At 41.2% G+C, this 12,451-nt stretch overlaps 1 protein-coding gene across 1 annotated transcript in view; it reads left to right on the top strand.

The window, feature by feature from the left end:
* The window catches only part of NUCB2 (nucleobindin 2), a 51,944-nt gene that overhangs the window by 13,589 nt on the left and 25,904 nt on the right, over window positions 1-12,451 (top strand). The window contains exon 2 of the mRNA XM_070763896.1: window positions 11,984-12,124. Within this exon, the coding sequence (XP_070619997.1) occupies window positions 11,984-12,124 (141 nt within the window). The remainder of the gene's footprint in view (window positions 1-11,983; window positions 12,125-12,451) is intronic.

Below are 12,451 nucleotides of genomic sequence, written 5' to 3' on the forward strand. Positions count from 1 at the left end.
GTAGGCTTTCTCAGCAATTACTTTTTAATAATGTTTATTTTTTTTTTTTACTTAAACAGTGAAAATTGGCATTTCAGCCAGTTTGCTTAATACTAAGCTATAAACTGGCTGTGTTTCAGCAAATGATTACTGTGATATATGTTTTGTAGCTCTAATAGTTGTGTAAGTATAGCTGAGAAAAGCTGCATCTGCAAACTTTTGCACCTTTAACTTTTCAGGTGTACTTTTTCTCAACCTTGGCTGCCAAACTGTATTAAACAAAAATTCCATCTTCATCACAACTGCCAAAAATATAGCAGCTTTGTCCTTCCCTGGAAGCCAGCAACTCTGTTCATTTTGCCAAGAAGCAATATAGATCAGTCATTTTGCTTTGGGAAAAAAAAGAATGCATTGATTAAATGTCATTGACTATTGCAGAAGAAATTGTGTTAGGTACATGTAATTCATTCTGCATTAAGGGAAATAAATACTGTTCTATGTATCTAGGGTCTTTCTGCTTCACCCAGTTTTTGTTTTAGGTTCTATCCTAAGCACTTTTTCAGATCGTCTGTGCATTGCATTCCACAGGGTTTGACTCCTGAGATCATTTTATTTTATTTTATTAATTAATTAATTAATTAATTTTTGTTTACTTACTTACTTACTTACTTACTTACTTACTTACTTACTTACTTATTTATTGGATTTGTATGCCGCCCCTCTCTGTAGACTCGGGGTGGCTAACAACAATGATAAAAACAGCATGTAACAATCCAATCCAATACTAAAATAACTTAAAAAACCCTTATTATAAAAACCAAACATACATACAGACATATTAATTAATTAATTTTTGTTTACTTACTTACTTACTTACTTACTTATTTATTGGATTTGTATGCCGCCCCTCTCTGTAGACTCGGGGTGGCTAACAACAATGATAAAAACAGCATGTAACAATCCAATCCAATACTAAAATAACTTAAAAAACCCTTATTATAAAAACCAAACATACATACAGACATACCATGCATAAATTGTAAAGGCCTAGGGGGAAAGAATATCTCAGTTCCCCCATGCCTGACGGCAGAGGTGGGTTTTAAGAAGTTTACGAAAGGCGAGGAGGGTGGGGGCAATTCTAATCTCTGGGGGGGAGTTGGTTCCAAAGGGCCGGGGCCGCCACAGAGAAGGCTATTCCCCTGGGTCCCGCCAAACGACATTGTTTGGTCGACGGGACCCAGAGAAGGCCCACTCTGTGGGATCTAACTGGTCGCTGGGATTCGTGCAGCAGAAGGGGGTCCCTGAGATTTTTATTTTATTTTATTTATTTGTTTTGTCAAGGACTTATTGGAGGTATGTCTGATTAGTCCCTGGTTGCAAATGTCAAATAATGCCTTAGTTGGCCCCAATATAATTGGCAGAACGTTTTAAAATAGGGAATGTACTGGTCTTCAATGAGTCTATTGTATTTTTAATTATTTATTTATTTTATTTATTTATTTATTGGATTTGTATGCCGCCCCTCTCCAGAGACTCGGGGCGGCTAACAGCGACAATAAAACAGTGTACAATAGTAATTTGGTATTGATGATTAAAAATCAATTAATATAAAAACCAAACATACATACATACATACCATGCATAGAATTGTAAAGGCCTAGGGGGAAAGAGGATCTCAATTCCCCCATGCCTGGCGGCATTTCACAGTTTTTTTGTGTCGTTCAATGAATTTACATTATGTCATTGCTAAATTAGAGGCTTTTTGATTCTTTTAAAAATGACCTTGATTTGGTTTAGGCTGGTTTGGAGCCATGATAGAAAAGTCCCTTGTATAAATGAATTTTGATCTCTGAGAGAAATGTGGATCTTGATAAACTAGCAAGTACAGGGTACTACTTAAATTATGATGGCGATTGGGATTTCTACTTGCTAAACTATGTGATTATAAAGAACAATGTTAGATGATCCCATTGTCTAAACCAGTGTTTCCCAACCTTGGCAACTTGAAGATATCTGGACTTCAACTCCCAGAATTCCCCAGCCAGCATTTGTTGGCTGGGGAATTCTGGGAGTTGAAGTCCAAATATCTTCAAGTTGCCAAGGTTGGGAAACACTGGTTTAGACAATCCCATTGTTTAGAGATGGCAATCCCAGCATTCCCCATTTCTGTTACACAGCGAAGACCTCCTCGAAATTCCTGCCAGCTTTCCACAAACTCTGTGAGGAAGCTGACAGTCAATTTCCAGGTAGCTCACAAGCAGGCTGGTGGGTAGGTGAGTGGTTGCTGCCAAGGTATGAAGGTGTATGGCATGGCTGGCATAGTGTGACTACAGTAGGATTGGGAGTGGCTGCTGATGAGTGGGGGAATGTGAATGAGTGGCTAGTGGGACACATCAGGGTGGGGGCTGCTGGATTGCAAGGGTGTGAGAGTGGAGATTGCAGTGTATGTGAGTGCAGCTGGGCTGGGAATAACTGATGTCAAGTACATGATGGTATACTTGTGGCCATTGAGACGTAGCACAATGTGGTGGAGCCAAGGGTGATTGCTGCTAAGCGTACAAAAGTGTACCATCATTATTGGGTTCCTACCGGTACAGATGAGGACACCGCACCAGTAGTAAAACTGGAGCTGCATGTGCAGCTTCATGTCTCTGGCATGCACGCGTGCGTGTCCCGGTGAGATTTTGCTTCTGCGCATGCACAGAAAGCAAAATCTCGTGAGGGGACACATGTGCGAGTCTTCGGAGAGGGGCGGCAAATAAATAAAATAAAATAAATAAAATAAATAAAATAAATAAAATAAATAAAATAAATAAAATAAATAAAATAAATAAAATAAATAAAATAAATAAAATAAATAAAATAAATAAAATAAATAAAATAAATAAAATAAATAAAATAAATAAAATAAATAAAATAAATAAAATAAATAAAATAAATAAAATAAATAAAATAAATAAAATAAATAAAATAAAATAAAATAAAATAAAATAAAATAAAATAAAATAAAATTTTGGTGATTTTTTTTTTTTGCTTCTGTGCATGCGCGGAAGCAAAAGAAAAATCACTGAAATCTCGTGCACACTCATGTCCCCTCGTGAGATTTTGCTTCCCGCGCATGCGCAGAAGGAAAACCTCACTGGGACGCACATGCACACCAGAGACCTGAAGATGCACACGCAGTGCGCTGAGACCAGTAGGAGCAGGAACCCCCGCCTATGCATCATGGTGCTTGGGTGAACATGATGGGACCCAGATTGCAATCACAGATCCTTGAGGATGCTAGAAGGCTTGGAACTTTGAGGACTGATTATAAGTACAGTGATCCCTCGATTAGCACGGTCTCGATTAGTGCGAAACGCTACAACACGGTTTTTCAAAAAATATGAATTAAAAAATACTCCACGGTTTTTTTGCTATACCACGGTTTTTCCCACCCGATGATGTCATACGTCATCACCAAGAGTCACTTCTCTGTCTCTTTCTCTTTCTTTCCTGTCATTCTCTGCTTCAATCATTTTCTCATTTCTCTTTTTTTCTCCCCTTTTTTCTATCATTTCTCTCTCTCTTTCTTCCTCTCTCACACTCTCTTCCTCCCTCTCTCATCTCTTTCTTTCCTTCTCTCTCTTTCCTTCTCTCCCCCCCCCTCCACTTGCCCACGAGAAGAAAAAAAGCAACCTCTGCCGGGCAGCTCCCCTTGTGCCCCCGCTTTGTGCCTGCCTCTTGTCCCTCTCTTTTGGGGATTTTTTTTTCTTTTCTGTCTGAGTGCGTCTGTGTGAGCGCGAGAGAGGGAGTGCGTGTATGTGTGTGTGTGTCTGTTGCGGCTTGGGCTGGTCGGCCTCGGAGGCGGGAGAAGGCGAAGAGGTAGCAAGCGGGGAACCCGGCGGGGTGGATGGCGGCGGCGTGTGTGTGTGTGGTGGCCGCCTTCAGCTTGGGGTCGCTGCCGGCGTGCTCGAAGGATGCGCCGCCGCCCGCCTTGGAGCCCTCGAAAGCCTCGTCGTCTTCTGTGCTCTGCTCGCCGCTGCTCTCCAAGCGGGGCGCAGCGGCTGGGAGCGCGCGCCTTTTCTCCCCTGCGTGGATCCTGGCTAGCCGTCGTGCCTCTCTTGAAGATGGGGAGCCTGGGTAAACTCTTTTGGTTGGGAACCAACCGGCCCGGTGCTCTTTTGGCTCTCTTGGGGTTTCCCCTTTGCCTGGGCAGCAGGAAGACCCAGGGAAGGTTCCTTTGGCTGCCCAACAGCTGATCTGCTCCGCAGCGCGGCAGCAGCGAGGAGCCGAAGAACGGGTTTCCCCTTTGCCTGGGCAACGGGGAAACTCCATCTTCGGCTCCTTGCTGCTTCCGCGCTGCGGAGCAGATCAGCTGTTGGGCGGCCAAAGGAACCTTCCCTGGGTCTTCCCCGATGCCCACACGCAAACTCCACCATCTGCGCATGTGCGGCCATGGGAAAAAAAGGGCGCGCATGCGCAGATGGTGTTTTTACTTCCGCACCACTATAACACGGAAAATCGATTAGCGCGGGAGGTCTTGGAACGTAACCCCCGCGCTAATCGAGGGATCACTGTACAGGAATCCCTCGCTACTTCACGGTTCATCTTTCGCTGGTTCGCTATTTCACGGGTTTTCAAAGGGGGCTTAAATCCATTAAATCCATTGAAAATTCATAAAATTCTTCTACAGTCCTACTGTACTCTATTAAAGAAACTGGTAGGATATCGCATGTAGTTCCAGCTGAGAAACATTATAGAATGACTGTTTAATGCAAAGGGTGGGTTATCAAAGTCCAAATACTTGTTAAATACATTAAAAATTATCTTTCCTCTACTTCACGGAAATTTATTTTTCACAGGTGGTCTTGGAACGCATCCCCAGCGAAAATCGAGGGATCACTGTACTACTGGTTCAGGATTGGCTGCTGAATGAGTAGTCCTTAACCAAGGATAGCCTATTACAGTGATGGTGAACGTTTTTTCCCTCGGGTGCCAAAAGAACATACACATGCGATATTGTGCATGCATGACTGCCCACACCCATATTTTCCCTCCCCCCCACTGGAGGCTCTCTGGAGGCCGGAAACGGATTGTTTCCCAAAGTCTGGTGGGCCCAGTAGCAGGGGTGGACAGCAGGGAGGACGGGGTGGAACACAGTTCCACCAGCGGAAATGAAGATGTGTGTGCAGCTCCAGCTGATCGGCAGCTGTCACTTTCTAGATTACTGGTCTTGGTGCAGCTCTCCTTTTTTCCCCTGCTGCTGCATCTGCGCTCCCTGCTTTTTTCTTCTCTACTTCCTACTGGCTTCGGACGAGCTTCCCTCTCTTTTGCCCAGCTCCTCTCCAGCCACACGCGGCCACCTCCCACCTGAGGTGCAAGCAGAAGATGTGGGTGGAAGTGGCGCTGACAGCATTTATGCTTCTGGCAGTACCCATTCGCTTAACTACCCAGCCTAAGGTGAGGGGGGCAACCCAGGAAGGAGAGCGCGCAAAACATGAAGTAAATTGTCACCCCCAGTGAGCGACACTGGTAAGGTTGTAAGGCGAAGACTTAACAGTTCACTTGAACGATGATGATTGTTCAAGCCACTCCCACCTGGTCACATGGCCAGCAAGACACTCCTACTCAGTCACATGACAATTAAGCCACACCCACAAAATAAGCCACACCCACAGTGTGTCAGTAAAGATTTTGGCTGCCCATTACTGCCCAGTGGGCTTGTGTTTTGCCCTCCTCAGGCCCAAAAGGCTTCTCTGGAGTCGGGAGAGGGTAAAAACACCCTCCCCCATCCCCCTGGCGACTTTCAGGAAGCCAAAAACGCCCTCCCAGAGCCTCTGTGCAAGTCACAAATCAGCTGGTCGGCATACACATGCACATTGGAGCTGAGCGAGGGCAACACCTTATGTGCCAGCAGATATGGCTCTGCGTGCTACCTGTGGCACCCGTGCCATAGGTTTGCCATCACTGGCCTATAAGATTACCTTAGCAACAGCAATAACACTTGCACTTATATACTGTTTCAGAGTGCTTTACAGCCCTCTCTAAGCAGTTTACAGAGTCAGCATATTGCTCCCAATATTTCATCCTTATTTTATGCGCCTCAGAAAGGTGGATTAGGATTAAGCCTTGAGCCTGGTGAGATTTGAATTGCCAAATTGCAGTCAGTCGGCAGTCAGCAGAAGTAGCCTGCAGTACTGCACTCTAACCACTGCGCCACCATGGCGCAATAGTTGGGATTGCGCATCTCTTCACTTTGTCCTCAACAGAGCCGGAGTGGCGCAGCAGGTAGAGTGCTGTACTGTAGGCCACTGAAGCTGACTGTAGATCTGCAGGTCAGCGGTTCAAATCTCATCACCAGCTCAAGGTTGACTCAGCCTTCCATCCTTCTGAGGTGGGTAAAATGAGGACCCGGATTGTGGGGACTCATAGAGTTCTTTGACTATGTCACAAAGGTGTTGGATCAAGGTGGTGCCGTGGATATTGCCTATCTGGACTTCAGCAAAGCCTTTGATACGGTTCCACATAAAGAGCTGATAGATAAATTAGTGAAGATTGGACTTAATCCCTGGATAGTTCAGTGGATTTCAAGCTGGCTGAAGCATAGACATCAGAGAGTTATTGTTAATGGCGAGTATTCTGAGCAGAGACAGGTTACAAGTGGTGTGCCACAAGGGTCTGTTCTGGGTTCTATTCTTTTTAATATGTTTGTGAGTGACATAGGGGAAGGTTTGGTAGGGAAGGTTTGCCTATTTGCCAATGACTCTAAAGTGTGCAATAGGGTTGATATTCCTGGAGGGGTCTGTAATATGGTAAATGATTTAGCGTTACTAGATAAATGGTCAAAGCAATGGAAACTGCAGTTTAATGTTTCCAAATGTAAAATAATGCACTTGGGGAAAAGGAATCCTAAATCTGAGTATTGCATTGGCAGTTCTGTGTTAGCAAAAACTTCAGAAGAGAAGGATTTAGGGGTAGTGATTTCTGACAGTCTCAAAATGGGTGAGCAGTGTGGTCGGGCAGTAGGAAAGGCAAGTAGGATGCTTGGCTGCATAGCTAGAGGTATAACAAGCAGGAAGAGGGAGATTGTGATCCCCTTATATAGAGCGCTGGTGAGACCACATTTGGAGTACTGTGTCCAGTTCTGGAGACCTCACCTACAAAAAGATATTGACAAAATTGAACGGGTCCAAAGACGGGCTACAAGAATGGTGGAAGGTCTGAAGTATAAAACGTATCAGGAAAGACTTAATGAACTCAATCTGTATAGTCTGGAAGACAGAAGGAAAAGGGGGGACATGATCGAAACATTTAAATATGTTAAAGGGTTAAATAGGGTTCAGGAGGGAAGTGTTTTTAACAGGAAAGTGAACACAAGAACAAGGGGACACAATCTGAAGTTAGTTGGGGGAAAGATCAAAGGCAACATGAGAAAGTATTATTTTACTGAAAGAGTAGTAGATCCTTGGAACAAACTTCCAGCAGACGTGGTTGGTAAATCCACAGTAACCGAATTTAAACATGCCTGGGATAAACATATATCCATTGTAAGATAAAATACAGGAAATAGTAAAAGGGCAGACTAGATGGACCATGGGGTCTTTTTCTGCCGTCAGTCTTCTATGTTTCTATGGGGGCAATAGGCTGGCTCTGTTAAAAAGTGCTATTGCTAACATGTTGTAAGCCGCCCTGAGTCTAAGGAGAAGGGCGGCATAAAAATAAAATAGATAGATAGATAGATAGATAGATAGATAGATAGATAGATAGATAGATAGATAGATAGATGGGCCTGCTATAGTTAGGGAAACAGCCAAATGTGTTTACTGCCCATAAGAAGTGAGATAACAAACTTATATATGGTTTGTATGAGATGTAAGATTGCTTTTTATATTAAGGGTTTTAAACTGCTTTTACTATTGGATTTGTACTGTTTTATTGTTGTGAGCTGCTCCGAGTCTCCGGAGAGGGGCGGCATATAAATCTAATTAATAATAATAATAATAATAATAATAATAATAATAATAATAATAATAATAATAAACAGTTAATCAGAGCTCGCGGTCCTAGCTCCAATGTTGCTGAAGGCTGAGCCGGAAGTCCCCTATTTTAATAATTTATTCTACTCCACCAATGACATAGCCTTATATCAAAATACAGGTAGACAGTATGCTTCTGGCTTACTTTTCTTTGCCTGATTTAAACTTGAGCACCATTTCATATGATGTCTTTCTGGATATCCTTTCTGGGATGGGAATCGGAAGGAATGTGCTACAGTGATGCTATTCATATTTGGCAGGTGAGCTGTAGAAGATGGTGATAGATTTCTCTGCAGATGTTTCAGTGTGCCACACGTTAAATTACGGATGAGTTGAGCTTCTGCATGAAGGAAGTAACAAGAAGATAAAGACCAATAGTTGAAATCCAGTTTAAATGATAGAATTGGTTAATGGATAGTACATTTGAAATTGTTCTTTTTGGGGATTCTGTTTCGCTTAAACGATAACATGTGCAATTAAAGAGATGTTTCTTGAACAAGTCTTGCCAGCATTGTTAGTAACTCAGCTGTCTGGTATGTCTGATCAAGCCCATTCTTGCTTATAGAGAACGTAGCCAGAGATACCATGCTCTGGCCACCTCTTGATCTGCCTGCCTTTAAAGAGCTTTTTAAAAAGTTCCTAGTGCACAATTTTCAGATTCTTACATGACTTTGTGGCTTATCGTCCACTTCCAAGATTCAGCTGAACTACTGGTATTTATCTTTAAAGGTGCTTTGAAACCAGGCTATGAGAGAACACTCTACATGTGCATTATGACTTCATTGGAAATAATGTTTACATCTGACATAAGATACTACAGCTGCAACGATCCAGTTGTATGATTTTTAAGGAAGGTTTGACTAAGGTCTACCTTTTCTTCTTTTGCTATCCCATTTTTAAATATTTCCCGTTTTTTTTAATGTGTGAAATACTTGCAAGTTATGACTGAAATCATATATTCTATTTTCTCTGCCTTGGCCACCCCGCACTTCCATTTTGTTACACAATTCACTATCTTTATTTTACAGCGGAAGTTGTAGGAGGGCAAATGATTAGTTACTTTCATTGCCAAATGAGAAAATTGAACTTTGTTCTTAATGTTGACATCTTACTGGCTAATAGTCATGGTAGTTATACATTACCACTAGTAAGTGTCACAGGCAGAACACTGTATTTCTCAATACTTAACTGCTGGGAAGAAGAACAGAGAGATGTTGCTATAATTATGCTATGTTATGGCTCTTTCCATTGAGTAGACAATGTGAATTTAAGAGGCCTTTGCATTAGATGAACTTTGGAGCTCCATCCATTCTGGGTTTTGTGAGGCTCCACTTCCACACACACATGCACCGTGGGTATGGGGGGGGGAGTAAGGGAATGAGAGAGGAAGAGAGAGAAGAAAGAAAGAGAAAGTGTTAACATATTTGCCCCTTTCCATCTGATTTTGAAATCATCTTGGCACAGAAGACTTTTCCAATTTTATTTATTTTTTCGAGGTGCCCATAATTTTATATCCATGACAGCTAAATTGCTAGATGGTTTTGTCTAAAGGAGAATTCGTGACCTGTTAACCAGGTGACACTTTGGTTGTCTTCTTCTGACTTCACTGTTTTCTTTCTTCTTCACCCATTTTAATTGTTTCCGTCCAATTCTAAACTTTTAACTATAACAGGAGAGTAAATTGGAGTAGAGATAGTTACTAAACTGACCATGCCTTGGGAGTGAATCTTTTTTTTCTGCCTTGCTTGTTTTAGACTTACCACATCTGGGCTGCAGCAATCCAGATGATTACTATGATGGTAGCAGAGTTAACTTTTTGTATTTCTTTGTTAAAAGCCTACACAGGATACTCCTCCTTTCATCTGAATACCCCAAAACCAGCAGGGATTGGGTCCCATTCTGCATTTCTGCCTTTGGAAATGCAGGAGCTAGTCTTCCTATCTGGCTAGCATCCTTAGTCTGATCAGCATCCCAGTTATATATAGTTGACAAAATACTTTTTATCACAAATGTAAGTTGGACTTAGAAGAGCTTTGAATATGAATCTGGCTTGTTATTGCTGTGAAGAGGCCTTTGAAATCTCTAGTAGTAAAATTAAGACCATAATCTTTGCAGAAAGACCTGTAACATAAATGGCCAGAACATCAGACAAGTTAAATCCTTTAAATATTTAGGCATAATTTTTCATAGCTCCATAAAACACAGTGCACATTAAAACTATGTTATCCCAAATGCCCAAAAAAGAGCGGAAGCAGCTCATTCTTTCTATTTTTCCAGAGGACCACAGTACTGTATATTATAGCAAGAGTGAAGTTATATTCAGCTCAGGCTGTTGCACAACTGCTCTTTGGTGCTTATTCCTCTGGTAAGGATGCAGTCCATATCCTTAAGAACTATATTTAAGATAGCGCACTACGTCCCAAATGTTATCCTAAGGAAGGAGGCAGATCTAGCCAAAGTCAAAACAGGTTCATGGATTTACATTTTTGTACATTGGTTAATACTGCATAGTCAAAACCATGTAGCAATTTAGCTGTCATGGATATAAAATTATAGTTATCTGCTTATAGTAGATAATTTTGAATTGATATGGTTCAGGGCTTTCTCACACACACACAAAAATCCTTGATTTACAACCACAACTGAGCTCAAAATTTATTTTTTTAACTTAATCATTTGTTCAGTGAGTTTTGCTCCATTTTATGATTTTCCTTCCCACCGTTGTTAAGTGAATCCCTGCAGTTGATAATTTAGCAACCTGGTTGTTAAGTGAATCTGGCTTCCTATTGACTCTGCTTGTCAGAAGGTTGCAAAAAATTATCACATGACCTTGGGCCACAGCAACGTTCATAAATATGAACCAGTTTTCAACCAGATGTGAATTTTGATCACATGATCATGGGGTGCTGCAAAAATTGTAACTATGAAAAAGGGTCACTAAGTCACATTTTTCATAGAAACATAGAAGACTGATGGCAGAAAAATACCTCATGGTCCATCTAGTCTGTCCTTATACTATTTTCTGTATTTTATCTTAGGATGGATCTATGTTTATCCCAGGCATGTTTAAATTCAGTTACTGTGGATTTACCAACCACGTCTGCTGGAAGTTTGTTCCAAGGATCTACTACTTTTTCAGTAAAATAATATTTTCTCATGTTGCTTTTGATATTTTCCCCAACTAACTTCAGATTGTGTCCCCTTGTTCTTGTGTTCACTTTCCTATTTTCAGTGCTACTTGTAACTTTGAACAGTCACTAAATGAACTATTGTAAGTTGAGGACTACCTGTATCATTCCAGCTGAAACTATGCCCTTGTGGACAAGGACCATTGAAACTACAGCTCGCCTCCTGCTATATTTCATCTTCTACAAGGACTCATGGACTCAGTTTATAACACCTTAGCTACTATAATATCCAGGAAATACTTATCTTTTTTTTAACATACAATAGCTGCTATCAGATCAGTACAAAGTAATTTCTCTGAATGTGGCCAAATTCTGTTATGCTGTATGCAAAATTAGGCAGACTCTTAACTGCGCACTGGTAATCCTCCACTAATCGAAATATATTATTTTCTTTGCTATTTATTTTTCATGTTTATTACTGTTGTTGTTGCTTTTAATGTTTTTATTTGTAATACTGGTCTGTGACCATAATAAAAATTAATTAATTGACTGTAAATTGAAAATGGGGAGAAGAAAATAAGTATATATAGCTGTGGTCTGGTGTGAATAAATTAAAAGTATGCTGGCTGTTATAATAAATAAGATGTGTGGGTGGGAAGCAGGCTAGTTTTGCAGAGGTGTACTATACATTAGAGTCAGTTTCAGTGTGATGTGTGTGTTGTAAGGTCCTTATAGAGATTGGCGGAGAAAAGACCAATGCTGGATATTATGGCAGAGTCACATATTGGCACTGAGAAAAGCAGGGAAAAATATAGTGCAACTGGAAATTGCTCAGAGTGATATCTTATTTTATTTCAGATAAGATGGAGAACTACTTTATTACAACAATGTGTTTTGCTGCTGACCTGTGTTGTAATTATACTGGATGCAGTGCCGATAGATGTGGACAAGACAAAAGTACAAGAGGAAGAAAAAGACAGCGCAAAAGTAGATAATCCGGTGAGTCGTTTAATTAGATGTGGTTTTCTTAATAGTAGCTTTTCTACCAATGCAATGTTTAAGACTATTAGAATGTAATACATTCCTGGTGTTTAGATCCTCTGTGGCATACAGATTAGCTGCATCTAGATATTTCTCTATTGGGCTCTGGGAATATGAGAGCCAAAGAAAGATGAGGCAAAAAAATTAAATAAATGTAAAGTGGGGTTTAAAGTATTGTCCTAGGCCACAGGTGGTACGCAAAGCCATGTCTATCCAGCTGATTTTCAGCCTTCTTTTTGGCCATTTTTCGCTGTCCCCAGGCTTTCCTGAATCCGGGTGAGAGCA

This window comes from Erythrolamprus reginae, chromosome 1 (genome assembly GCF_031021105.1).
Source record: "Erythrolamprus reginae isolate rEryReg1 chromosome 1, rEryReg1.hap1, whole genome shotgun sequence".
Lineage (NCBI taxonomy): Eukaryota > Metazoa > Chordata > Lepidosauria > Squamata > Dipsadidae > Erythrolamprus > Erythrolamprus reginae.